This window comes from Lissotriton vulgaris, chromosome 8, assembly GCF_964263255.1.
Source record: "Lissotriton vulgaris chromosome 8, aLisVul1.2, whole genome shotgun sequence".
Taxonomy (NCBI): Eukaryota; Metazoa; Chordata; class Amphibia; order Caudata; family Salamandridae; genus Lissotriton; species Lissotriton vulgaris.
Window position 1 is genome coordinate 204,708,141 of NC_141696.1, and position 24,776 is coordinate 204,732,916.

The 24,776-nt window shown below is 48.3% G+C and overlaps 1 protein-coding gene across 1 annotated transcript in view; it reads left to right on the plus strand.

Moving 5' to 3' along the window:
- Positions 1 to 24,776, plus strand: part of LOC147696876 (glutamate carboxypeptidase 2-like) — a 653,445-nt gene that overhangs the window by 238,443 nt on the left and 390,226 nt on the right. The window contains exon 5 of the mRNA XM_086933984.1: positions 540 to 665. Coding sequence (XP_086790110.1) covers positions 540 to 665 — 126 coding nt within the window. The remainder of the gene's footprint in view (positions 1 to 539; positions 666 to 24,776) is intronic.

Genomic DNA, 24,776 nt, shown 5'->3' on the forward strand with positions numbered 1-24,776 from the left:
TTCATAAACATTGAATGTAGATCCATAAATGCACCTTTTCCCATTGCTTTTTAATTGTTTTGGACATATTATGTCATGTGGAAAAAAACTCACCCTGCAACCTCTAAATTTGGTGCTGTTTTCTTCCTATACCATCCATGGATATAGATGTACTCCTCCCCTTCACAGGGTGAATTTCCTACAATATCTAGGGTAGGAACGTTTGAAAACCTGCTAACTAATAGGTTTGCTGGGGCTTGCCTAATTAAACAGAATACCAGAGAGACACTCCTAGGAAGAGATTAGATTGGTATATTCAGTACATCAACTTCAATATGATGCTTTCAAGTGAATTGTTCACCATCATTGAGTGATATGTAAAGCGTATTAGCATAATTAATGGGAACTGTTGCTTTATTTGAGAGTCTGTTTTTGGCAGCTTTGTTCTCGCGGAAAGCTAAAAACAAAAGTCGCTTTCAGCAGCTTTGGTAAACCTTCTTTTTTTATGTCTGATCTTTTTTGATGACGCTACTTAAAGATTTTTCTTTTGCTTCCATCAGGGGGATTTGGTGTATGTAAATTATGCCCGCACTGAAGATTTTTTCAAACTGGAGCGAGACATGAAAATTAATTGCACTGGAAAGATAGTTATTGCAAGATATGGACGAATCTTTAGGGGAAATAAGGTAATGATGAAAACGTTTGACACACTGAGAATTGTTAAATACAAATACTAGTAATGTTAGAGCAGAAGTAAACTTTTGGGATCGCAGTGATTCCGGTAATACTGCCAATGACATAGGCCACAGTGAGTAGAACATGATTAAAGGTAGGCTACAAAAACTTTTGTTTTATAAACATAACAAACATGTTACATTAGGGAAGCAATACAAATGTGTGTTAATATTTTATTTGAGCTTATTATACACTGTGAAAGTGAAAACATTGATAAGCTCTAGCCATTGTGCAAGTTTGTCTCTGAAAAGTGATTTATTGTTGATACAATTTTTGGTAATTCCTATTACAATTGTTCTATTGTGTTTCAATCCTGCCACTAACACTGCTTGATCTTTGCACAGGCCTCACAGAGCCCCATCTACAATGACTATACAAAATGATTCCAGTATTCAGTACATGTTACTTATACCAACAGTCCTGGCTTCTGTATGCTGACTGTGGGTACCTTTGCTGTGGTGTCTTCCTCTGGTTTAATCTCAGTGAGAATAGCGCTAGTGTCATCTTCAGACAAGGTGAAAAGGCTATATCAATTGACAACTATCTTCATTCACTCTGACTTTGTGCAGTTGAACAAGAATGTTTCATACATTTAAATAAGAAATTCACCTAACTTCTAACTAGTCATACAGAAGTGAACCTTCTCCTGCCTCTCCAATGTACAGCCTTTCGCCGTAAAAATGTACAGACAGGGACAACAAAATGCAAGTACACGTTTCACACTAAAATGTAGCAGAAAATGACATATTTTTTGCATTTTGTGTACTTCTCCATAAATTTGCTGAAAAGTTGTATAATTACACAAAACCAAATTTCACACATTTCTCACGCAAAGCTAATAAACATGGCTGTCCTGTGCATATGCACACCCAACGTAATCATTGACCCTAGGGATAGAAGAGTGCAGTAAAAGGACCTTTGCATGGTGTCACTGCTTGATACACTTCAGCACAATGTAACCTTGATTGTGCGGTTAAATGCATCCTGAATATGGAAAACACAGCCCAGCGAAATAAAAAGCTTTGCAAGATGAAAAAGTATTGAAGAATTTACAGAAACATTTCAAAGAGGTACTAGCAAGCAATCACAAGTAGGATGCAGAGTACTCAAACTAAAAGATTTGAGGCAAGACAGTGAAGCACAGACTCTTCAGCCAGGTCTCGAGAGGTTGATCCTTGTCTGGTTTATAGATCATGTCATAGTGATCTAGACCCATGGAGTTCCACCAAATCTGGTGCAACCATCAATGATATCCCACAGCTGGATCTCAGACTGCCCTATGTGTAGCTGAACTCTGCAGAGAACCTTAGCTATAAAGCAATAACTAACACCCCCCCTAAAAAGTTACCTTCATATTATGCCAGCCTAGTGTCCACCCAGAGTGTGACCTTCAGTTTTACTTTAATATATGCACATCCTGAAGGCACCAAACAAACCAAGAAGAAATTGAAAGAGACTGTTTGAAATTCAAAGGGTAAGAAGGGCCACAGCATTAATAGTATTAGCCATAGAAGCAGAAAAAGCACTGCTTACCAGGAGAATAAGAACATACAGATAGCAAAATGTTCAATGAACAGAAAGGGCAAAGGATTTCTGTTATGACATATTTTTTTTTTGGGAGTTTTCTATAGCGCTAGCCAGACCCGGAGGTATCGGAGCGCTTTACAACATTGATGTAAACAGATTACATTGTTATAAACAGATTGTTACATCAGGAGTGCTCAGGTAAATAGTGAGTCCAAGGTCTAAGGAGGTTCGGTAATCCGCTTTGACGTAGTTTCTGGTCTTTTGTTCTGTGGTCGGGAGTTAAAGAGGATCCGTTTTTACTTCGTGAGGATTTGATTGCGGAAGAGCGTTTTGAGCTGGCTCTTGAAGGCTCTGTAGGAAGAGTTCGTCCTAATGTGTATGGGAATGGCATTCCAGATTTTGGGCGCATTTCCGGTGAAGGACCTAGATAGTGCCTTTTGTTTGCAGGTTTTCGGAGGGATGAGACGCAGAGAGTTAATGCTTCTGAGGTTTCTTGTCTGTCCCGCTTTCTTGAGTTTGGCAGCTAGATAGGTGGGTTTGCCGGTATGTAGAGCTTTGTGTGTGAGGCAGGCGGTTCTGAAATTAGCTCGCATTTCTACTGGGAGCCACTTGAGTTCGGTTAGCGCGGGAGTGATGTGTTCATATTTCTTCACTCCCGACACCATTCTGGCTGCTGCATTTAGTGTTGTTCTAAGTGGAGCCAGGTGTAGTTTAGCCGTGCCTGTGAGGGTGGCGATTCCGTAGTCTAATCTGGATAGGACAAGGGACTGCGTGGCTTGTTTGAGGTCCGTTGGTGGGATGAAGGGTTTGATTTTACTTAGTAGCTTTAGGTTGAAGAAGGCACCTTTAGCGGTGCTCTTGATGTGTTTAATCATATCCAAGTTAGGGTCCAGAGTGATACCCAATGACTCCACTGAGTCTGCTCGGATGAGAGTGCAGTCTAGAGCATCAATAGCCTTTAACCATTCCGTGATCTGCGGGGTCTTTTCCTTGCTGACTAGGAGAAGAATTTCCGTTTTGTTTTGATTTAGTTTCAGATGGTTGCGGGATAGCCACTCTTGTACTTCTCTTAGGGTGATGTTTAGTCTTTGCATGTCTGCTAGGGAGGAGGTTTCTAGGTATATCTGGGTGTCGTCGGCATAGAGATGGAAGGGAATGTTGGCTTGTTTAAGGATGATGGTGAGTGGCTCCATGTAGATGTTGAATAGTGCGGGTGATAGCACTGACCCTTGGGGGACACCTCTAGTTATAGGGTGTAGGTCGGACGTGAAGTTTCCTATTTTTATTCTTTGAGATCGGTTTTGTAGGAAGGAGGTGAACCACTGTGCAACCACTCCATTGGCACCTACCCTATCTGTGAGAGTGTTGATGAGTAGTTTGTGGTCAACCGTGTCAAAGGCCGCCGAAAGGTCCAGGAGTATGAGTAGGCAGCAGCGGTTTTTGTCTAGTGATTTGTGCATGTCATCTAGGACATTTAGGATGGCAGTCTCTGTGCTACATCCTTTCCTGAAGCCTGATTGGTGTGGGTCGAGGAGGTTGTTGATGTCCATGTGGTGAGTGTGTTGACGGAGAACACATTATTCTAGTAATTTTGCTAGGAAAGGAAGATTGGATATAGGTCTGTAGTTGCTAAGATCGTTGGGGTCAGCAGCGGTCTTTTTTTATTAGTGGAGCTACCTGGCCTATTTTGAGGCAGTCAGGTATGCTTCCTGTTTCTAGGGAGCTGTTGATGATCCTAGTCCAGGTGGGGGCTAAGGAGTGTTTGAGTTGTTTTGCCAGTTGCGCAGGGATGGGGTCTTCGAGGTGCGATGAGGGTTTGGATCCGGTGGTTAGTTCAGTAATTTCAGTTACAGTGGTGGGAGTGAAGGTTAGCCAATTGTAGGTAGGTTGACTGGGTGGGTTTGCATCATCTTTACTGAGTAGCGGGCCGGTCTTTGATGGAGGTGGATGGGTCATCAGTGAGAGCTCAATCTTTAGAATTTTATCGCTGAAGAAGTTAGCAAATTTGTTGCATAGCTCTTTGGAGGCCGGAATAGCAGCCAGAGTAGGTTTAGATGTTTGCTGTCTGATAATGTTGAAGAGTTCTTTGGGGCGTTTTTTTGCATATGTTAGCTTCCTATTAGAGGTGTACAGGTAATGGTCTCTCTCTCTTTCTCTGGATAAGTTGCGAATTATAGCCTCTTGTGCTAGTTACAGTTAGTATCTTACTGCTAGCTCATGGAAAGGCGCTGCAGGAGAAGACTTCTGCATATGGGCTCTGACAAACAAGGAAATAATGCTAATGCCTAAAAGCTAGAAAAGATCATAAACCTACATTCAAAATAACAAGATATTAACAGTGCAGACTACAGCAGTGACTGGAATTGGGCTACGGGTATGACAAAGGGAATGATCGATGGACTATAACTGAAGTAAAAGGGAAGGGGCTACAGTTGAGAGAACTAGGGAATGTGAAGAAAAGATCAACAGAGTAATAAAAACTTGGATCCTAAGGGCCTCATTTAGAGGTAGGCAGTAATGGGACAAAAAAATTGCCAATTGTCAGATCTGCCTACCGCGTGTGTTCCCTACTTCATTTAAAAATTAGGATTGTGTGACAGTGGAGCTACCACCATCTCTGCTGTTATAAAAATAATTTATGCGGAGGTTCCGTTGGCATACATGGTGCTAGTTTTTTACCTGTCCATGTGCCACATGTACTCAATGGTGGTACCAGAGATGAAATGTGAAACATGACCACCATGTGTGTAGGGGGAAATCCCAGCACATCAGTAAAACAATCTTAATTTGCAAAGACATACCTCTTCTTTGGGCGTGTGCCTTCGGAAAGCAAAACAGTGTTGACAGATCACAGTGCCAGGATGGCAACTCAGACTGGCCTTCACATTTTTTTGTTTTAACCGAAGTGGCTCGTTCCACTGAAGCAGGAAACATTTCAGAAATACAAAGCCAACCATGGGCGAAAAGTTTAAATATGGTAGGTGGCCAGCCTATGGTATTGTTGGCAAAGGCTGTTCCTCTGGCGCCCTTCATTTGGGAGCTAGTTTACCAAATCCTATATTAGCACTTAGAACTGGGGTACTACAGGCATTGAGAAAGCAAACATTAGAGAGACAGGGAACTGGAATTATGGAGAAACGGGTAAGTGGAGCACTAAATGCCCTGCGATCTAGAACACTAAGGGGCTTATTTACAATCTCCTTGCGCCACTTTTGCGTCATTTTTAACATGGGAAAATTGACTTACGGTTGGCACAAGGGACTTGTTAATAAGCCCCTAAATGCCTTGTGGGCTGTAGAGTTCAGACTTTGAAAGAAACGGGCGACAGAGACAAATCGCCAAACTGCAGCATCAGGCTAGACTGGAGGATTTTCTAAAGCAAGAGATCACTAGCAGTATCATAGGATACGGTAAGCAGTAGCAGAGCAAACAGGAAGCAGCACCAGGAACATCATAAGCACTAAAGATGGGGAGCCATGTAAAAAAGAAAGAGCAGAAGTCAGTAAGGCTTTGGAGGCAGATCATGGTTCAAACAAGTGAGCCTGGAAATTTGCCCAGTGCAAGAAAATAATCTGTTCAATCTGGCTGCTGGAAAGAGAGTAAAATAACAAAAGACCACCTTTTCAATCATAGACTCCACTGACAATTCATACAAAGAAGCATTCCAAGCATCTGCTTATTTCCTTCACAATAAGCATGCAAAGTTTGATTAAACTCACCAGTCACCAACTTCATTATACTGAATGAAAACATCTATAGAAATTCAAGGGGAAGAAGCTAGAGAAACACTGCGTCTTCACCCATCAATTCCTCAAATTTAAAGCACCCAATGAAATGGAGGCCAAATAGAGACAAAGGTGTAAATTACAAGATGTAAAATAAAAAGCTGTCATACAAAGCCTTTGTCTATATGCTAAAAATCTAATTAAAACTAAATGCAATATGCATAGGTAGAAGTAGCAATTCTGGACCTCCAGGTACCTGCATTTCTGCATGGAATGTATCCCATATCATTTGAATGCTCTCTGAAGAGTGAATGGTTGCCTTTGAGTGGCACAGCACCTGCCAAATAGTCACCCATGTGCTAAGAATAAACACACACTGCGGTAAAAAGGAGATGCTTCATTGAAGACTGGTGGTGACCATACTCCTCGGTATCTGGTAAAGCAGGCTAATGACTGAGAAGATGAGCAGAGGTGAGAAAGTGGAGTCTCAGTGGAACCCTTAGATCAACTCTGGGTGGCATATAGAGCTGAGAGAACCTATCCTGTCTCACTGTTAGTGTGCGGACGTTCCACTGTTGGATGTTGGGATCTGGTCGTCCAGAGGAAGACGCTTCACTTGTCCCCCGGATCAGCGTTTGAGACCAAGACAAATTGCATAAAGATTGCTGACTGCATCTGTACAGCAAGCAGTGGCATGCACATGTGGAGTCCAGAGACTTGGGGAGAACACATAATACAGAAAGAGCAAAAAGCTATAAATCAGTCACTACACACTATGCTAGTGTTTCACTCCTTTCCAAATTATGACACTTGAGCCCTCATTGCAAGTTGATCTCAATCTCGGATGGGCCCGGTAACAGGAGTTTTCAGGCTCAATTGGGAATATAAAGTGCATGGTAATCCTGTGAACACAGAGATTTTCCTGGGGGGGTTCCGGCTGCTTGAACCAGCTGACATTACCAGGTGAAAATCCGACTAGGAATTAGAAGTAACCAGTGGAAGCAGGTGTGTTAGATGAGATTCTCCTGGCTAGTTCCATTTGGTAAGTAAACCCTTGTTAGACCTGGCACCATTGGCGTGGGTCTCGCTTCCATTTTTTCTGTTGCCTCATGTGTTTTTCTGGTGTTAGATGCTTTGGGCACTGTGCCACTGCTGTCCAGTGCCACAGTGCGAGTGCTCCCTACTGTAAATTGATGCATTGATTAGTGATTCCATAATTGCATATTTGGCTTACTTGTCAGACCCTAGTACAGTGCACTGAGTGTGCCCAGGGCGTGTAAATCCAAATGCTGCTAGTGGGCTTGCAGCACTAGTTGTGCCACCCACAGAAGCAGCCTTGTAAAATGTGTCTAAGGTCTGCCATTGCAGAGCCTGCGTGCAGTCTGCAGTCATACGGACTGGGCAAGTGCACCCACTTGCCAGTCCCTAAACCTTCCCTTGTCTTCATATTAGTCACCCCTATGGTAGGCCCAAGGGCAGGGTGCATTGTAAGTATAAGGTAGGACAAGCCCTGATGTATGTATGTGGCATGTCCTAATAGTGAATTACAGCCATTTTTGTTTTCCACTAGTGCAAGGCTACCTGTTCCCCATAGGATAGAATGGACTGCTGGATTGTTACATGTTTACAATCCTAGTAGAAATTCGAGTTTAGTATGCCTGGACTCAGAATAATAAAATACATCTTTTAGTAAAGTTTATTTTAATATTCTGTGTTTGCAAATACCACTTTTAGAAAGTAGGTATTTGCTTGCCTAACCATTTGAGCCCGCCTCTGCTCGGTTGTGGATTCCTTGTCTGGGTTTGTGTGTGACAGGAGTGAGGAATTCCATGAGACAGGCTGGGGCTGCCCGGTGGTAAATAGGGAGATCTGCATCCAAAATGGGAGGGAGAAGTTGCATCTGGGACCTGAATAGGGCTGGGCTTTCCCTCTACATTGCTGGCTCCACCCCCTGTGGTGTGTCTGATGTCTCTGTCCTGCACACTGAAAGAAGAGAAGGAAGCCTGTCAATAAAGTGCTCCTGGCCTGTACTTGCCTTCCACAATGCTGGCTCCATGTCCTGTGGGGCGTCTGATGTGCCTGCCCTGTTCTGTGAAAGGAAAGGAGAAGCATGGTAAACAGAGTGCTTCAGAACTGGCTTGATCTGGGCGCAGGCCCCTCTCCCCCCAGAGAACAAAGGATTTTGGGGTATAAGTATTGGGACCCTGAGCCCATGAAATTAGATCACTCCTGGAACAGACAAGAAGAAACCTCTGCTGAGGAGAAGGAACCTGAAGAAACTGAGGAGAGACTATTCCCAAGCTGAAGTGCTGCTTGGGGGATTGGCCTGCAGTGGTTGCCTGGCTGCCTAGAGAGGAGAAATTACTTTGTGGATTTTACCTTTACTTTTGAACTTGTGGTAAAAAGATCTCCAAGGGCTTGGAAGAGAGCTTGCCCCCTGACTGAAAGTCCCAGGACCAATGGACTTCACCAGCCTTTGTGAATTGCTACTGTTCCAGTGGCTACAGAGGCAGGGAGCTGTGATCAACTCTCACGACCGGCCCGGTGTCCTGTTGGCACCGAGCTCAGCAATGCCCACCTCGAACAATTCAAGCTCTGCGCTCACCGACTCCGTCTTGACACCGTCAATGAGCCGTAGCCTGCACCGCGACTGAAGGGACACAGCAACATGCAATGCCTCACTACACCGAATCGAACTGGTCTGACCGACACGGTCACTGCTGCTGACTTCGAGTCCTGTGACCGCACCGGAGTTGGCCACCGCCTCGCACACTTCGCGACACCCCGCCCGACTCGCACCGCTGTTCATATTGACCGATGCCAGCTCCCGAACTGCGGCTCGAACGCCGCACCGTAAAGCTGAAAGCACCGCAACGAGCAACGTCCGCCCCGAACTACGCAAGCTCTGAGCTCACCAACGCCGTCAACGAGCCGTAGCCTGCACCGCGAAGGAAGGGAGGCCGTGACCTGCAACGCTTTCTTTTTATACACCGCGACGAACACCGGAACCGGCTCGCACATCCGTGCCGGCCGCCTCAAGGAAAAGGTACTGTGTTTGAGTCTGTCGACATTTGAGTGGGCCCGGACCGCCGCGGTCTGCTGGATTTGTTAGACTCTGTGTTCTTTCAGCACGCCGTAGCCAGACAAGGCTACCGACTCTCACAGAACTTTGATTTACACCTGGGGGGGCGGAGCTAGCCGGCGTCGATGGCGGACGCGTGAGCCCTCGGCTCCTCGCAAAGCTCCAGAATTATCCTGCTTCACTATCCTTGATGTGCTCAAATTGGCTATAGCTTGTCTGGAACCATCGGCTGGCACCCCGGGCAGTGATCGATGATCTTTTTGGACGGCTGCAGGGCGTGAATTCCTGAACATCCCGGGGCATTGTGCCTGGTGGCGCGCCTGTGGCGGACTGGGCTGAAAGCAGCGGGCTATCCTGGAGAAGAGGCCGGGCGACGTCACTGTGCGTGCGGCCACATTACCGGCGGCTGTCGCACACCGTGCAAACCAAGGCGCGATTGGAACGGACCCTGGATTGCAAAGCCCTCCACCTCCTACCCCACACTGCCCCGGTGGGACAGGGGACTGGAGAAGCAGCGGAGCGGTGGAGCACACTAACTGAAGCGCCGCGCCACGTGGTGGGGCGACACCGAGCCCGGCGCTGCAACCTGGCTCACTTGCAACGATCGCATGAGGCTCTGCCATCTCCCCTTATTCTGCTGAGGGACTGATTATCTGGGACAGCTGAGAAGGACCTGACCCTATCTGGTACTGGGCCGTTCTGGAACCTGCGGACAAGGAAGTACTACCCGCCATTGCCGCCGCCATTTTCCACGCATCGGATACCTGACCGCTGGCAACGAGGTATCGAGGACCGGAGTAGACACCTGACCGGCCAGTGCGGCGAGCTTCTTTGCCCGGTGCAGCCACGCATCGTCAATACCATGGGGAAGAACGAGGCGACCCAGGGGAAGATCTCCTTTGAACGGCGCCGTCTGAAGGGATCAGAGGTCCCGGCACCGGACACATCGCCGAAGGGTGCGGCAGCGGCGCCGACCCAGGCTCCGACGGAGCTCCGGGACATGTTGGCAGCCATGGAGAAAGGCATTCAGGAGAGTATAGCGGCGGTGGGCACCAAGATAGATGCTCTGTCGTACCGCATGGACCGTATGGCAGAGCGTGTGGACAAACATGCGGAGCGCCTTGACATGGCGGAGCGCCGGCTCACTGAGGCCGAAGAAGCCCAGATGGAGTGGGACAAGGAACGCAAGCAATTCGACAGACTCCTGACAGTCATCAGGGACAAGACAGAGGACCTGGAAGCACGTTCTCGCAGATCCAACCTCCGTATCACAGGAGTGGCGGAATCCACGCAAACGGGGAAAATGGAGCTATTTGTGGAGAAACTCCTGAAAACACTCCTGGGAGAGGAAGTCTTTTCCCCCATGTTCATTGTGGAACGCGCCCACCGCACACTGGGCCCGCAGCCCCAGCCTGGCTTGCCACCTCGCCCCATAATCGCGAAACTGCTCAACTATCGCGATCGGGACACTGCCCTGAGAGTGGCGAGGGAGAAGGGCAAACTCCAGCACGAGGGCATGAACATCTCCCTCTATCCGGACTTCACGGCCAAGGTGCAGGAGGAACGGCGGCAGTTCGCGCCGTATAAGAAGCAACTCAGAACACTAGGCCTGGATTATGCAATGATGTATCCAGCCAAACTTCGGATCAACACAGGTGGGAAATCGTACTACTTCACGGACCCGAAAGAACTGCATAAGTCCCTTAAGACCTGGACTCGGGAAAGGAAGGAGAACCGGAGTGGCCGGGAGGACGAGGAGGAGGTATCTATGGAGGAACAGGACTAAAAAGCGGCTGAAGAGGGGGTTGATCCTTTACACACTGGTCGGATCACGGACCCGGATAATATGGGCGCCCCGGCCTTGCACTGGCACCTGCTCCACGATTTGGGGATGGACAACTTGGTTACCCTATGGCGCTGGTAAGGGGTTGTGTGCTTCGTGGCAAAATACACTGTGCCGGGGGAGCCAGTCAGAGTGGGTCTGAGTAACACTTTCTGCCATGCCTTGAGCATTGACTCTTGAATGGAGCTGAGAGGGGAGCGGTACTTGCACTCTCTTGGAACAGTTCGGGGTGTACTGCATTGGTGCGCTCTGCCCTTGAGCTTTTGGTTGTTTTTACTCACTGAGGGGTTGGTGTCGGACTATTTGACACTACACCTGTAGGGGGTACATGGGGGGGGAGAGTGGGGTCTGTCTGACCAGGTTGGGGGAGGTCGGCTGTGGGTGGGTTGCTGTACTTGGGGTGGGAGCTAGACTCGGGGAGGAAAGGGGGGTGTTTGGTTGGGGTTGTTGACGGGGTTTGACTGTGAAGTGTGTGAATTGAAGTGTTCTGCTGTCCCTGTACGCGAGCGCCGGAGGGCGATTATGAGTTGGGGTGTCCTACTGTGTCCAGCACTGTCCATCCTTACGATCCATGCTCTGAAACCACTTAGCAATGGCTGATGCCACACCGACTTTGCATGCACATGCCCGGAATGAGCTGAATTTACTGACTTGGAATGTGCGGGGCCTGAACGACTTCCGCAAAGTGAGGAAAGTCCTTAACTATCTTAGCAGACACCACGTTGACATAGCACTGCTGCAGGAGACACACCTGCCACTCTCCAGCAGAATGCTCAAATCCAGGGGTTTGTCGGGGAACACAGTGGCGGCGGGTTACACTACACATGCCCGAGGGGTGTTAATTTGGGCCAATCCAAAGTCACAGTTGCGGCTCATACCGGTGCATTCAGACCCAGACGGTAGATATGTCCTGGCGAGATGTGTGGGTAAGGGGATGGACATACTAATAGTGAACGTCTATGGCCCTAACTATGACCACCCTGAATTCTATAAGACCCTGTCAGCTATGGCAAGAACGCATGCTCAGCCCTGGATGTTGTGGGGCGGGGACTTTAACTTTGTGTTTGACCCATCAATGGACCGCTCCGCGGGCCCTGCCCGGAGACCTGTGGCCTCGGCCACGTACATGGCGGCTGAAATGATCAAATCTGACTTGCTGGATGTGTGGAGGGAAAAGCATCCGAGGGCGGGTGGGTTTACACACTATTCTGCATTTCACGATGTACACACCAGGATAGACTACTGGTTGGCACCCCCCCTGGTACTTAACAACATTAGCACATGCACAGTCCTCCCACGCACGCTTTCAGATCACTCCCCTATTCTCCTCCGCCTCGCGACGCCCAGGAGGGGGATCCCAGCCTTCACCTGGCGGTTCCCGCCTTTTGCACTGCTTGACGAGGCCTTCCGGGGGGAACTAGCAGAGGAAATAGAGCAGTTCTTTACTACAAACATAGGCACAGTGGATGACTTCTTTACGGTGTGGGAGGCATTTAAGGTTTACATCAGGGGGGTAGCGATGTCGAAACATTCCAGTGTGTTACGATCCATACGGCGAGACCTAACTACTCTGGAAACGAAGATGGCGGATCTTGAGGCAGAGCAGCTGCGGCTGGGTGGCGAGGCGGGAGACGGGGCGCTGTCCCAACTCCTGTCCGAGTTTCAGGCACTGGCGGACAGAGAGGTCCTCTACATGGGCAAATACGCCACGGCGAGACAATATGGGGAGGGTGAGAGGCCCGGGGCGCTTCTAGCACGCATGGTTCGCAGCACCAGGCGACCGCTGGTCATAGAGGAACTGAGAACTCCGGAGGGAGACACAGTGACGGACGAGGAGCAGGTACTTCAGACGTTCAGGAGTTATTATGCGGAGCTATACCGAGCTAAACCACAGGGAGTGGAGGGTGAGATGGAGGACTACTTAGACCATATAGCCATGCCGTTCCTCAAGAACTCGGACAGGGAATTCTTAATGGCCCCCTTCCACCAAGACGAAATATTAGAGGCACTGGCGGGCATGCGCTCGGGTAGTGCACCGGGCTCAGATGGCCTCACGGTGGGGTTTTATAAGGCATTTAAGGATCTGCTGCTGCCACACCTAATCACCCTGTTTGACGCCATCTGCGAGAACGGTGAAATGCCGACCACCATGCGGGAGGCGCTACTCATCACCATACCCAAGCCGGGTAAACCCCCGATCTCTGCGGCTCGTATAGACCCCTTAGTCTCCTTAATGTAGACGCCAAAATCTATGCCAAGGTCCTGGCCACTCGCCTGGCCCTGCTAGTACCTGGGTTGGTTGCCCCAGAACACTCCGGGTTTGTCCCGTGCAGGAATTTAACCTACAATATCAGAACAGTGTTAGGCGCGATGCAGCATATCAAGCAGGAGAACAGCGCATTGGCTATATTCCTTGATATGGAAAAGGCGTTCGATTCGGTTGAATGGCCCTTTATGGTTCGGGTGTTGCGCAAGATGGGATTGGGCGAACAGTTCCTTCAACAGATTGGCGCGCTGTACCATCGACCCTTCGCTAGGCTCCGCCTGGGTGACAGGGTAACGGATCCGATTGACATAAGCAGGGGCACTCGACAGGGCTGCCCATTGTCGCCGTTGCTTTACGCACTGGTGGCGGAACCCCTGGCGTGCGCCATGCGGGAGTACCACAGCCTAGAGGGGGTTAGCTTCCCTACATATAAGATCGGGATATCAACATACGCTGACGACACGCTGTTGTACGTCAGAGAACCGGAAGTTAATTTGCCTGCGGTGCTCCGCGAAGTGGTCCGTTTCGGCTCGCTATCGGGACTGAAAGTGAACTGGGACAAATCGATCGCGTTCCCGCTCACCCCGGTGACACGACAGTTCGACATGGACTACCCACTGCACTGGTCCGCCGACTCAGTTCGCTACCTGGGCATTCAACTCCACTCGGACCCGGAGGTCCTTGTTCGAGACAACTACGGAGTGGCCTATAACAACCTAGTGGATGACGTAGATAGGTGGATCCGTCTCCCGCTCTCCCTCTCGGGTAGGATTGCACTAATGAAAATGGTGGTACTCCCCCGATTTCTGTTCCTCTTCCTGAATCTACCTGTGGTTTTATCCAAGACCTTCTTCCGGCAGCTCACCTCGGTGTTGGTGAAACTAGCTTGGGGGGGGAAACAGCCCAGGGTTAGTTGGAAGACTTTGATTCTACCTTGCGAAATGGGGGGGCTGGGAGCGCCGGACCTAGAACGGTATTATAGAGTCGCCCAGGCATCGCACTTATACTCATGGGTGCACGGTGACCCTCGTACCCCGCACCTTATACTGGAGCGGTTGTTCGCGGACCCGCTCCCTCTGCCTGCTACTGTCTGCCTACCCACAGACCGCGCCACTGGCCGGATGGTCTCGCTGAAGGCGACCAACCACGCCTGGAATTGCCTAGTGCGCTCTCGGGGCTGCACTCTGCTTTACTCCCCACTGTTACCGGTGGAGTGGGCCCTATGGCTCGACCCGCTCGGTGAGAAGGGAGTGGTCAAGGCGCTGAGTTCTCTTGGTGTAACGAAAATGGAGGACCTGTTTGAGGGGGGTGTACTCAAAACCTGGGATCAGCTACTAGTTGCCGGGGCAGGCCACACTATATTACAAAAATTCCAATACCACAGGCTCCGCTCGGCCTTTCGTGAGCTACTGGGCCCGGATTTGGAGGAACCTGAGGAGATCCCGGAACTAACATATATACTGAAATCCACCTCTGCGGCGAAACTCATTACACAGCTTAACAAGCTGGGTGTGACGCACCAGCGTCTGCAACAGTCGAAGGCCAGAGAGGCCTGGCAGGCAGACCTACAATCCCCCATAGATGATGGAATGTGGCGCTACTGCTGCACAAGCACTCGCAAGATATCTCTAAACGGACGGCACCGCTTGGTGCATTTCAAATATTTACAACGAGTGTATTACACCCCGGCTCGCCTCCATCGCTATGGCCTCCGCGCCTCGGCCGAATGCGAACGCTGCCGGACTCCGACAGCTGATTTCTACCATTTGGCATGGCAGTGCCCGGGAGTGCAGGCATTCTGGGGGGAGGTCTTTGCGGAACTCGATCAAATACTGGGGGAGCCTTTATCTCGTGCCCCTGCTTTGGCGCTACTCGGTTATTCGAAACCACTGGCCCCGGGACTGCGTCGTCTGGTGGACATGGCGTTGCTTCTTGCAAGGAGGGTGGTAGCGACCTGCTGGATGAGGGGGCCCCTCCCCACCAAAGCTAAATGGCTGAGGGACCTGCAGTACTGCTGTACCCAGACAGAACTGTATAGCGACCTTCTTCCGCCCAGAAGCAGGCCCAAGAATTTTTGGGACCTTTACAAAGAGTACAAACAGAGGAGTGAGGAGGACGGCTCTGACACCGCTGAGGAGGTGGAACTGCAAGATAGAGTAGAAGAGATCGAAGCCAGCACTGCACACGGTGACACGGGGGAGGCGGGAATGGGGAGGCCTCTGGTTGACTGAAGGTGGCTGTGAGAACTCGGAGATGGGCTGCTGAAGGATAGTAGGGTAAGGGCAGGTTTATGGGGGGGGGACGGGGTGGGGACACGGGGTAGGAACACTCGGGTGATTGTATAGTCGGGACGGGTTAGGCAGACACACAGACACACACAGGTGAGTGGGGGGGCAGTTTGTTGGGCATTGTTTAATTTCTTATAGTGGATATGACGTTGGATCGCTGACTATCATGTGGACAGGTTGATTGCCAGTTGTCACACCATTACAATACGCTTCCTGTGTTGGGAGCCCTCGATTGGCATGGTTGTGCTGCTACTTTACTACCTCGCCGCCAGGCCTCCGGGATGCTGGCACTAAGGCTGTGTACGACTTACATCTAGCAGTTTCTGAGAAATTGACGCCGATCCCGGAGTTAATTCGTGCACATGTGATAATGCTGGTGATGTCAATGGCTTTGCTGTCAATAAAGATCTTTTGAAATAAAAACTTTGATTTACACCTTTTTAACCTGAACTCTTGAAATTTAAAAGTACTGTAGATTCTTTTTGTCGTTTATTGGTCTTGTGATAATTCTATATAAAGTATACTTATTTTTTATATAAAATCTTGTGTGGTGTCTATTTGCAGTGTTATCACTGAGTTACTGTATGTGGTCACAAATGCTTAAGTTACATCGCCTCTGAACTAGCCTTGACTGCTTGCGCCACGCTGCCTAGAGGGTGAGCAGGGGTTATTTTAAGAGGGTAATTCCCTTGCCCTGACTAGAGGACAGGGTCCCTGCTTGTCAAAAGTACCTGCCTGTGCCAACCAGAGACCCCAATTCTAACATTGGAAGTCAAGCAGAAAAGATTCCGAATTTGCATTTGTGGCTCATGTACAGTGATTGTTAAACACTACTTAGTGAGTGCAGACCATAACGCAGCCACGTACTTCTGATACTTGTTTGTGCCAAAATCTAATTTTTTTTTATATCATGCCTGGTTCAGTCAGAATAGAAAAGGCAGCGTCCATTGCATCTGTTGACTGTGATTAGGAGGAAGAGAAACTAGAAAGCTACACCAACAACCAGCTCAAGAGCTTCTGCAAAAAGTTTAAAATTTCAGTAGCTGGAATCACCTAAAAGGAGCAATACCACAAGGCACTGAGGGCCTGGGTGGAAGCAAGGAATGCCCCTGGTGATTTGGGAGATTATGAGGTTGCAGAGCAGCAGCTTGGTGAGCCACTGGGTCTTGAGAGGAGGGGTGCGCCCTCCCCAGTGGGTAGCAGTGCGTCTGCCCGAGGTCTGTCCCCTGAAGAGTTGGCAGACAGAAAAGAAAACAGGATGCTTGAAATGGAGATGGCCAAGCTCAAATTAAATGGGCAACTGGAGCTAGAAAGCAAGTAAATATCTCTAGAAGTGGCACTAGAGAGCAGGAAATTGGCTTTGGAAGAAAACAGATTGCAATTGGAGCATGACCAAGTTTTTAGAGAGTTGGATCTGAAAGCCAGGAGCCTGGAGAGCACTCCCTCTGGAAGCAGCACACCGCCAGCACATGGGGAAGGTAGATTGTACATCCCCAAAGATGTGGTAAAGGAGTTTTTAAAGAATGATGATATTGGGCAGTGGTTCAGAGCCTATGAGGTAGCCATGTCTTCCCACCGGGTCCCTGAGAGAGATTGGGGAGCGGGGTTGTGGGGAAGGTTCCTTAGTGAGGGGCGGGACACTTGGTCTTGCCTTCTGAAGTCCATAACTCGTATAGCCACATGAAAGAGGAACTCATGACTAGGTATGGTTTGACCCCTGAACTCTATAGGCAGAGGTTCAGGAAGTGCAAGAAGATAGAAAGTAGTACCTGGGTAGAGTATGTCACTTTCTTTTGCAGTGCATTGGATGGTTGGGTAAAGGGCAGCAAAGTTAATGATTTACAAGGTCTATTGGATTTGATTACATGGGAGCACTTGTCTGATAATTGTTTTTCAGAGCTGCGCCAGCACCTGATTGATAGCAAGCTGACTAACCCTAGGAAGCTTGCTGAGGAGGTGGACCGCTGGGTCAGTACCAGGGTCCACAAGGGTCACATGGGAGACTCAGCCAAAAGTGGGCAGGGTCCCCAGCAGAAGAGTGGGGGGAACAAGGGTAAACAGAGGGAGTTCCACAGAGGGCCCCAAAGTAATCCCCAAGGGACTGGTTCCGAGCCTCCCCCTGAGAGAAAGCCAGTGGTCCCCACAGGTAATCCTGTTCCACAGGGACCCCTGAAATGTTACCGATGTGGGGACCTGGGTCATAAGGCGACTGAACCCAGGTGCCGCCTGTTTGGTAAACCAGCACACACTCGTGCTCCACCACGGCAGATGGCTAGTGTAGCCTTTGGGGAGGAGGTAGAAGTCCAAGGTTGGTGGGGGCCCGCAGAGATGTCCCTTGTCTCTTTAGGAGACTGTGAGGTGGTCCTAGAAAACCAACTGCCCAACAACACTAAGAAATATGGGCAGTGGGTGACCATCAATGGCCAAAAGGTGGAGGCTCTTGGAGACACAGGAGCCAGTGTGACAGCTGTCAGGTGTCACCTGGTGTCTCAAGAGCAGGTTGTGCCACATGCATTCTGCTGAGTTGTTAACGCTGACAACACAGAGAGTCATTGTCCAATGGCTCAGGTTCCCTTTGAGTTGGGGGAGGTCTCTGGTACTCTTCAGGTAGCTGTGAGGTCCGCCATGCCTGTTGACTGTTTTTTGGGGAACGATTTGGAGAGCTCACCTTGGGGGAAGGTGGAGAAGAGTACTCACCTGAGGATGGTAGGTCTGCCTGACTGGGCGTGCGTGACCACCCGGTAAATGGCAGCCAGTAGGGGTGCTCAAGAGGACCTGGAGCCTGAGAGGGAGGCCCAGGAACCTGCCTTAGAGAGAAGTGGCAGGGGGCGCGGGAAACCGGCCCCTGAAGTTCCCACGGCCCAGGAGGAGGTAGACCCTGAGGGGAATGCCCTGGAGCCTACTGGGGAACAAGTAGCTGAACTGGGGGACCTGCCTGAGCTGACCCATCGGCAGCAAGAATGAGGCCCCTCCAGGGAGGAATTCTGCGTGGAGCAGAGAGAATGCCCTTCTCTTGAGGGCTTGCAGCAGCAGGCTGCAAGCCAGGCAGCAGGTGATCAGTCTGGGTCATATTGAATCTATTTGGAGAATGGCCTCCTGTATAGTGAGCCTAAGGTTGCTAAGTCTGGGTCAGCCCGTGTGCTGGTGGTACCCCAGAGCTTCAGAGCCTTCCTACTGGGGCTGGCTCATGATGTGCCATTGGCTGGACATTTGGGGCAGGACAAGACCTTTGAGAGGCTTGTCACCCACTTTCATTGGCCCCAAATGCGTAAGAGTTCAGACACTCATTGCAGGACCTGTCAGACTTGCCAGGCAAGTAGAAAGAGTGGGAGGAAGCAGAAGGCTCCTCTTCAGCCATTCCCTGTGGTCAGTACCCCCTTTGAGTGGGTGGGGACTGACATTGTGGGGCCACTGGATCCCAAGACAGCCCTGGGCAACAGGTACATCCTGGTCTTGGTGGACCATGCCTCCCGGTACCCGGAAGCCATACCTCTGAGGACAGTGACGGCCCCCGTGGAGGGACGAGCACTGATGGGAATTTTCTCACGAGTAGGATTCCCTCGAGAGGTTGTATCTGACCGGGGCACCAACTTCATTTCTAAGTATATGAAGTCCCTGTGGCAGGAGTGTGGGGTAACATACATGTTCACCACTCCTTACCACCCCCAAGGAAATGGGTTGGTTGAAAGGTTCAACTGAACCCTGAAGGGCATGATTATGGGTCTTGAGGAACCCATGAGGCGTAAGTGGGACGTCCTCTTACCATGCCTGTTGTTTGCATACCGGGAGGTGCCACAGAATTCTCTAGGGTTCTGTTCCTTTGAGCTTCTCTATGGACACCCGGTCAGAGGACCTCTGAGTCTGGTCAAGGAAGGCTGGGAGCAATCTCCCAAGAAACCTCCCCAGGATGTATATAGCTACATGCTGGCCTTCAGGAACCTGACTAAGCGTTACAGGCAATTCGCTGAGGCGAATCTGGAAGCCAGCCAGGAGGAGATGAAGCAGTGGTACGACCAGAATGCCACTCTGGTGGAGCTTCAACCTGGCCATAAAGTGTGGGTCATGGCCCCAGTGGAGCCCTGCTCGCTCCAAAATAAGTTGACTGGACCATTTGAGGTTGTGGAGCGCAAGAGTCCAGTTTCCTACTTGGTGGACTTGCGGTCTCCCAGGATCCCCTTGAGGGTCCTGCATGTCAACCGCCATAAGCCCCACTTAGAGAGGTCTGAAGTGGGCATGCTCTTGGCGACAGATGCTGGAATGGAAGAGGAGACTGAGCCTCTTCCTGACCTCCTGTCAGCCTCAGAGCAAGATGGGTCAGTGGATGGTGTTAACCTCTCTTCCACCCTGACCCCTGAGCAACAGAATGACTGCCGCCAATTACTGGGACAGTTTTCGGATCTATTCTCCCTGGTTCCTAGTTTCACAGATTGGTGCGTCCATGATGTGGATACAGGAGACAACTTACCTGCGAAACACAAGTCTTACAGGGTAACTGACAGGGTAAGGGCTTGCATCAAAGAGGAGGTCTCAAAGATGCTTGCACTTGGGGTGATTGAGTCCTCCAGCAGTCCTTGGGCCAGCCCAGTGGTCTTGGTCCTGAAAGTTGCAGTGCCAGGTGCCACACCTGAACTCCGGTTCTGTGTGGACCACTAAGGGCTCAATACGGTCACGAAGACCGACGTGCACCCCATCCCCAGAGCTGATGAGCTCATTGATCGGTTAGGGGCTGCACAGTACCTCAGCACGTTTGACTTGACGACTGGGTATTGGCAGATCGCCTTGACTGATGGGGCAAAGGAGAGGACAGCATTCTCCACACCAGATGGGCATTTCCAGTTCCGTGTTATGCCCTTTGGGATGAAGAATGCCCCTGCCACCTTTCAGAGGTTGGTCAAACCAGGTGTTGGTTGGACTGGATGAGTTCAGTGCCGCCTACCTGGATGACATTGCAGTGTTCAGTGTCACTTGGGAAGAACATCTGCACCACCTCTGGGAATTGTCGTTGGCACTGCAGAAGGCAGGCCTCACGATCAAGGCGAGAAAGTGTCAGATCGGGCAGGGTTCTATGGTGTACTTGGGACACCAAGTTTGTAGAAATCAAAAATCCAATTCTCATTGGTCTCACTGATACTTAGTCCATTCAAACTCAAAAAGAACTTGACATAGAAGCTGGAATATAAAAGTACATTTTTATTAAACTCAAATGAGTGAGACTACGTCACACAGAAGCCTTAGCAACTGAATGAGGCAGTCTGCCAGAATGGTCTCACTTCACATATTATATACTCTTTATCCTGCCCCAGGCATGTAAGGGAGTTGTACCAATTACATTCCTAAACAAATGGAAAATCTGGAGCGTCAGCAGGTGAGTAGCCTTTGGGTTTTAGCAGGATATCGGCAAAACATTATAATTACATAGTTCACAAAGGTTAATCTGATTTAGATGGCACTGCAGGGCATGGCATGATTACATGTACAGTATCCCAACCCAAAAGTCAATCATTTAGAATGTCCCAAATTCAACCTCCAAAAGCCGGACAAACCTATTATTGAAAGCGTAACCCATGTAATGAAGAAACATAAAAAGAAACAGTAACAGATGATGAACAAGATAAGGCATGTGCAAGGAAACTAAAAGTTAACGATGTCCTGAACATTGATTGGCAATCTCAGACAAAGATCGATCAGGGAAATTGGCTTTGCGAGGTCAGTTTCAGGTGAAGAGGTCAGTTTCTTACAGTTCATTTCAGAGTCAAAAAGAAAACTTAGTTAATGTATACATGGACTAAGAAGGCCAGGCCACTTTATTCGCCAGGCTACCTTCACAGGCCTACGTGAGGGCAACACAAAATGGAGGCACAATATAAAATGGAGTCAGTCTCGAGAATTACAGAACCTCAGACCCTCCTTTTGCCATTACGTAGGCAATAACTTAAGACTCATGTTAATCTGAATCTAGGTCTATATCGATATTCATTAGGTCGTCAAGGTGTTGCTGTAACATCATCTTATTATTCTCTACTTCTCTCGGGACAGGTCTCCGAACACACATAGTAGCACAAAGACTCACTTCTGGTGGACCATTTTTGGATCCTAGAGGCGGAGCCACTTCCTCTTCCATGGCAATTCAGTCAAATGAGAACTTAATTAACATTTACTTTATACAATTGCACTGGAATCGCTTGTGCAACTGTGCCCAAAGTCCGTTCAAAGCCTCTCTGGCAGGCTTCTATCGTCCATCAAATCTGCTACCATTGTTGAATGGGCCTCTTGATTCAGGCCTTCCATGAAATAGTGCTTCTCAGTATCCATTGGAGTGCTCTCCTGGCAAACACTCACAGCTCACTTGAAAGTCTCAATGTCTCAATGCAGTGCACCAGTATCTCTCCTCTGCGGCAGAGACTACAGATAGTGTGCTCTTCATTGATCATGGGCACAGATCATCTCGTGCAGACCTGGGTCTACATTCTCAAGCTCCAACACTCATTATTCAGTGTCAGAGGATGCTCAGGCTGCTCTTTCATGGGCACCATAATGTAGTGCCTTTTGCCAATCTTGGATCCTCCGGTGCACTGCCCTTCCGTTGGAGCAAAGGAAAAAGGGGGAATGTGTGGCCAAAACTCAAGCCAAGGGGCTCAAGGGACTGCACACTGTCAGAGGTTACCAGCACATGACAGGTAGCTTTTGCTCTTTTGCACTGAAACTCTGTGGCAAACAGGCCTCCTTCTTCTCTGATGTCCGACGCTGTCTGATGAAGCAAGCACGATGCTTTGGAGATGCTGTTGATGAAGCACTTTCTAGGTGTTGGGACTGTAGGGCCAAGGTATGTAGCCCTCATCTGTAGCTGACACTGATGGAAATTAGGACTCATCTTTATCACCGTTCTGCAGGCTATCATTCTCCCTTTGACTCTGGAAGATCCCGCAGAACCTAGTGATGTAGGAAATGTGATACAGTTGTTAGTTTTCTTCAATTTAGTTCAAAAACAGTTCAATATTTAACAAGGGGACTGCAAACAGGTGGCCTGCAATCTTCAAAGGAGTGGCCATACGCCATGGGACTATTGTGATCTAAAATACACTGTCATTCTCATAGAATACAAAGACAAAGACAGTAGGCAAAACTGTGCCTCTAGCCTCTTCAATTGGGTTTCCATATGAGAGCATATCCTCTACCATCTAAGGGTAGATAACTACATGAGAATTCTATATGAATGGATGTCCTCACACATAGTGACATTGTCTAATGGGGTAAACATTTTTTTTTCAATGATTAAGTCTAAGTGTTCCTAAATTCCTTATCTAGAACACCTCAAAAGAGAAATCACATAATACAGATTATCAGGGACATATAGATACCTCCCTTTTAATAATTGTGCATCAGGCGCACTATGCAATACAAAGGCTAATGATCAAAATGTGGAAACAAAAGACAAGAACTAGAGAGTCCTGGTGTTTCCATTATTGAAACACATCTGGTCTATCAAAAATTAAAGCAGCAGAAAAAAAGGAGCTGAAAACCACATTAGAATAGGCATTGAATTTATCATATTCAAAAAATAATAAACATAAGGTATCTCTTATTGAGATGGAAAACTTGTCTTACTATAATATTAAGTCAGTTAACCAGTCTATCACTACCCTGACAGTCAGACTGGAAAACATCGAAGTAGGCCTAAAGAAAACTCTTGAAAACCAGTCTGGTCATACAAAAGGAAATTATACATAATATGGGGGTCCCTGGTAATCACTGCAGTCTGGAAGTGTGAACCTGAACAATACACCAATTATACTAAATGAGCTGACTGGTGAAAAGAATACGGAAAAGGGAAATAGGAGTAGGACACAGCTAACATCCCCAATAACTAGGCACAATGCAACATCAGTCAGGGGAGAAGCGCCAAAAGAAAAATCTATAGGAAGAACAAAAAAAATTACTCGGGAGACAGTCAAGTTTGTGACATAATACCAAGAGTATGGATGATACACAAAAGTCACAATAGTACACAAATTTTAACTCTACCGCTGGCCCCTACACCATATACGGTAATCTCAGCTAATGGTCCAGTTCCTTCTTCAAGGGAAAAAATGAAAAGTTTAGGTCACCTTTAGCAAGAGCCACAAATCTATAATTTCATCCTTAGGTCCAATCAAGGTAACATAAATCTAGGGCTGCCTGTTCCTTGAGGGAAGGTGCACTCATAGCTAACTGCAGGTGAAACAATTTGATCCTGTATATCTTTTATTTTTCTTCAATATTATATAGCCAAATTTGACATACACTGGTGAAGTGTTGTCTGTCTTGTTCACAACATGACAAATCATATCTGTGAAATTTAGTATCAACGCAAATTGACCCAACTGTTGTGCAGCGATATGCATCGTCATGAAAAATCCCTTCACAACATAGGGGAACTTGTAATAGTATCAAAAGCAACAACATAAAACAAAAACATGCAATAACCTAAAAAACACACACATGCCAAGCCATAAGATATACGCGCTGTATATCAAGCCCAAAAAGCATAGACAAAGTACAATAGCATATGTAAATAAGCGGTGACACACAACACCATTGCATGCACTTTATGCACTGTGAACCTGCAGCCCAAAACCCAATATTCTGGCCTGCTTAATTTGTCAGGTTTAAATTGAAATTACACCAAAATTACTTTCTTTTACTTTCCTCGCCCTCCGTTTGACAGCAGATCACCAGTCAGTGGAGATCAGCTGTCAAATACAACTTACTCTGTCGCTTCTGACACACAGGACCAGCAGTAACAATTCATAAAAGGATAAAATGCAAAATCATGAAAAAAATGCACAAACATTTCTTTTCAAAGAAGTCATAATAAAAAAAACATATTTTATCAACATACTGCTGATACTGCACATAACACACAAAATATCAACTGTAACCAACCATCTTTTGTAAACATGCTAAACCACCTTAATTTTGACTGTCCAAAAATAAAACTCTTTCACAGACACTCTACGTGTCCCGTGCGCCAACCCCCTTTAAGGCCCTGCTATTTTTGCAAGGCTGGTCAGAAATGCACTTCTCGAAGACAAAGCCCTTATGTAATAGGCTGCAGATGTCGACGTGAAAGCCTCACAATGTGCAAGCTTTAATTTCTGTTTGTCAGAGAAGCTTTTCCAATCGGTGATTTCTCCATCTGTTTTCACTTACTTCTAAACCCCCATCTCACTGACCTTAAGGTCAACATCTGCCTCACGCGCTCTGCGCTCCTCAGCCCCCCTTCTCTTTTCTCTCACGCCGACGCTGACAAAGACAAAAAGCCTTCCTAACTCTCTCTAACCTACAATAATCA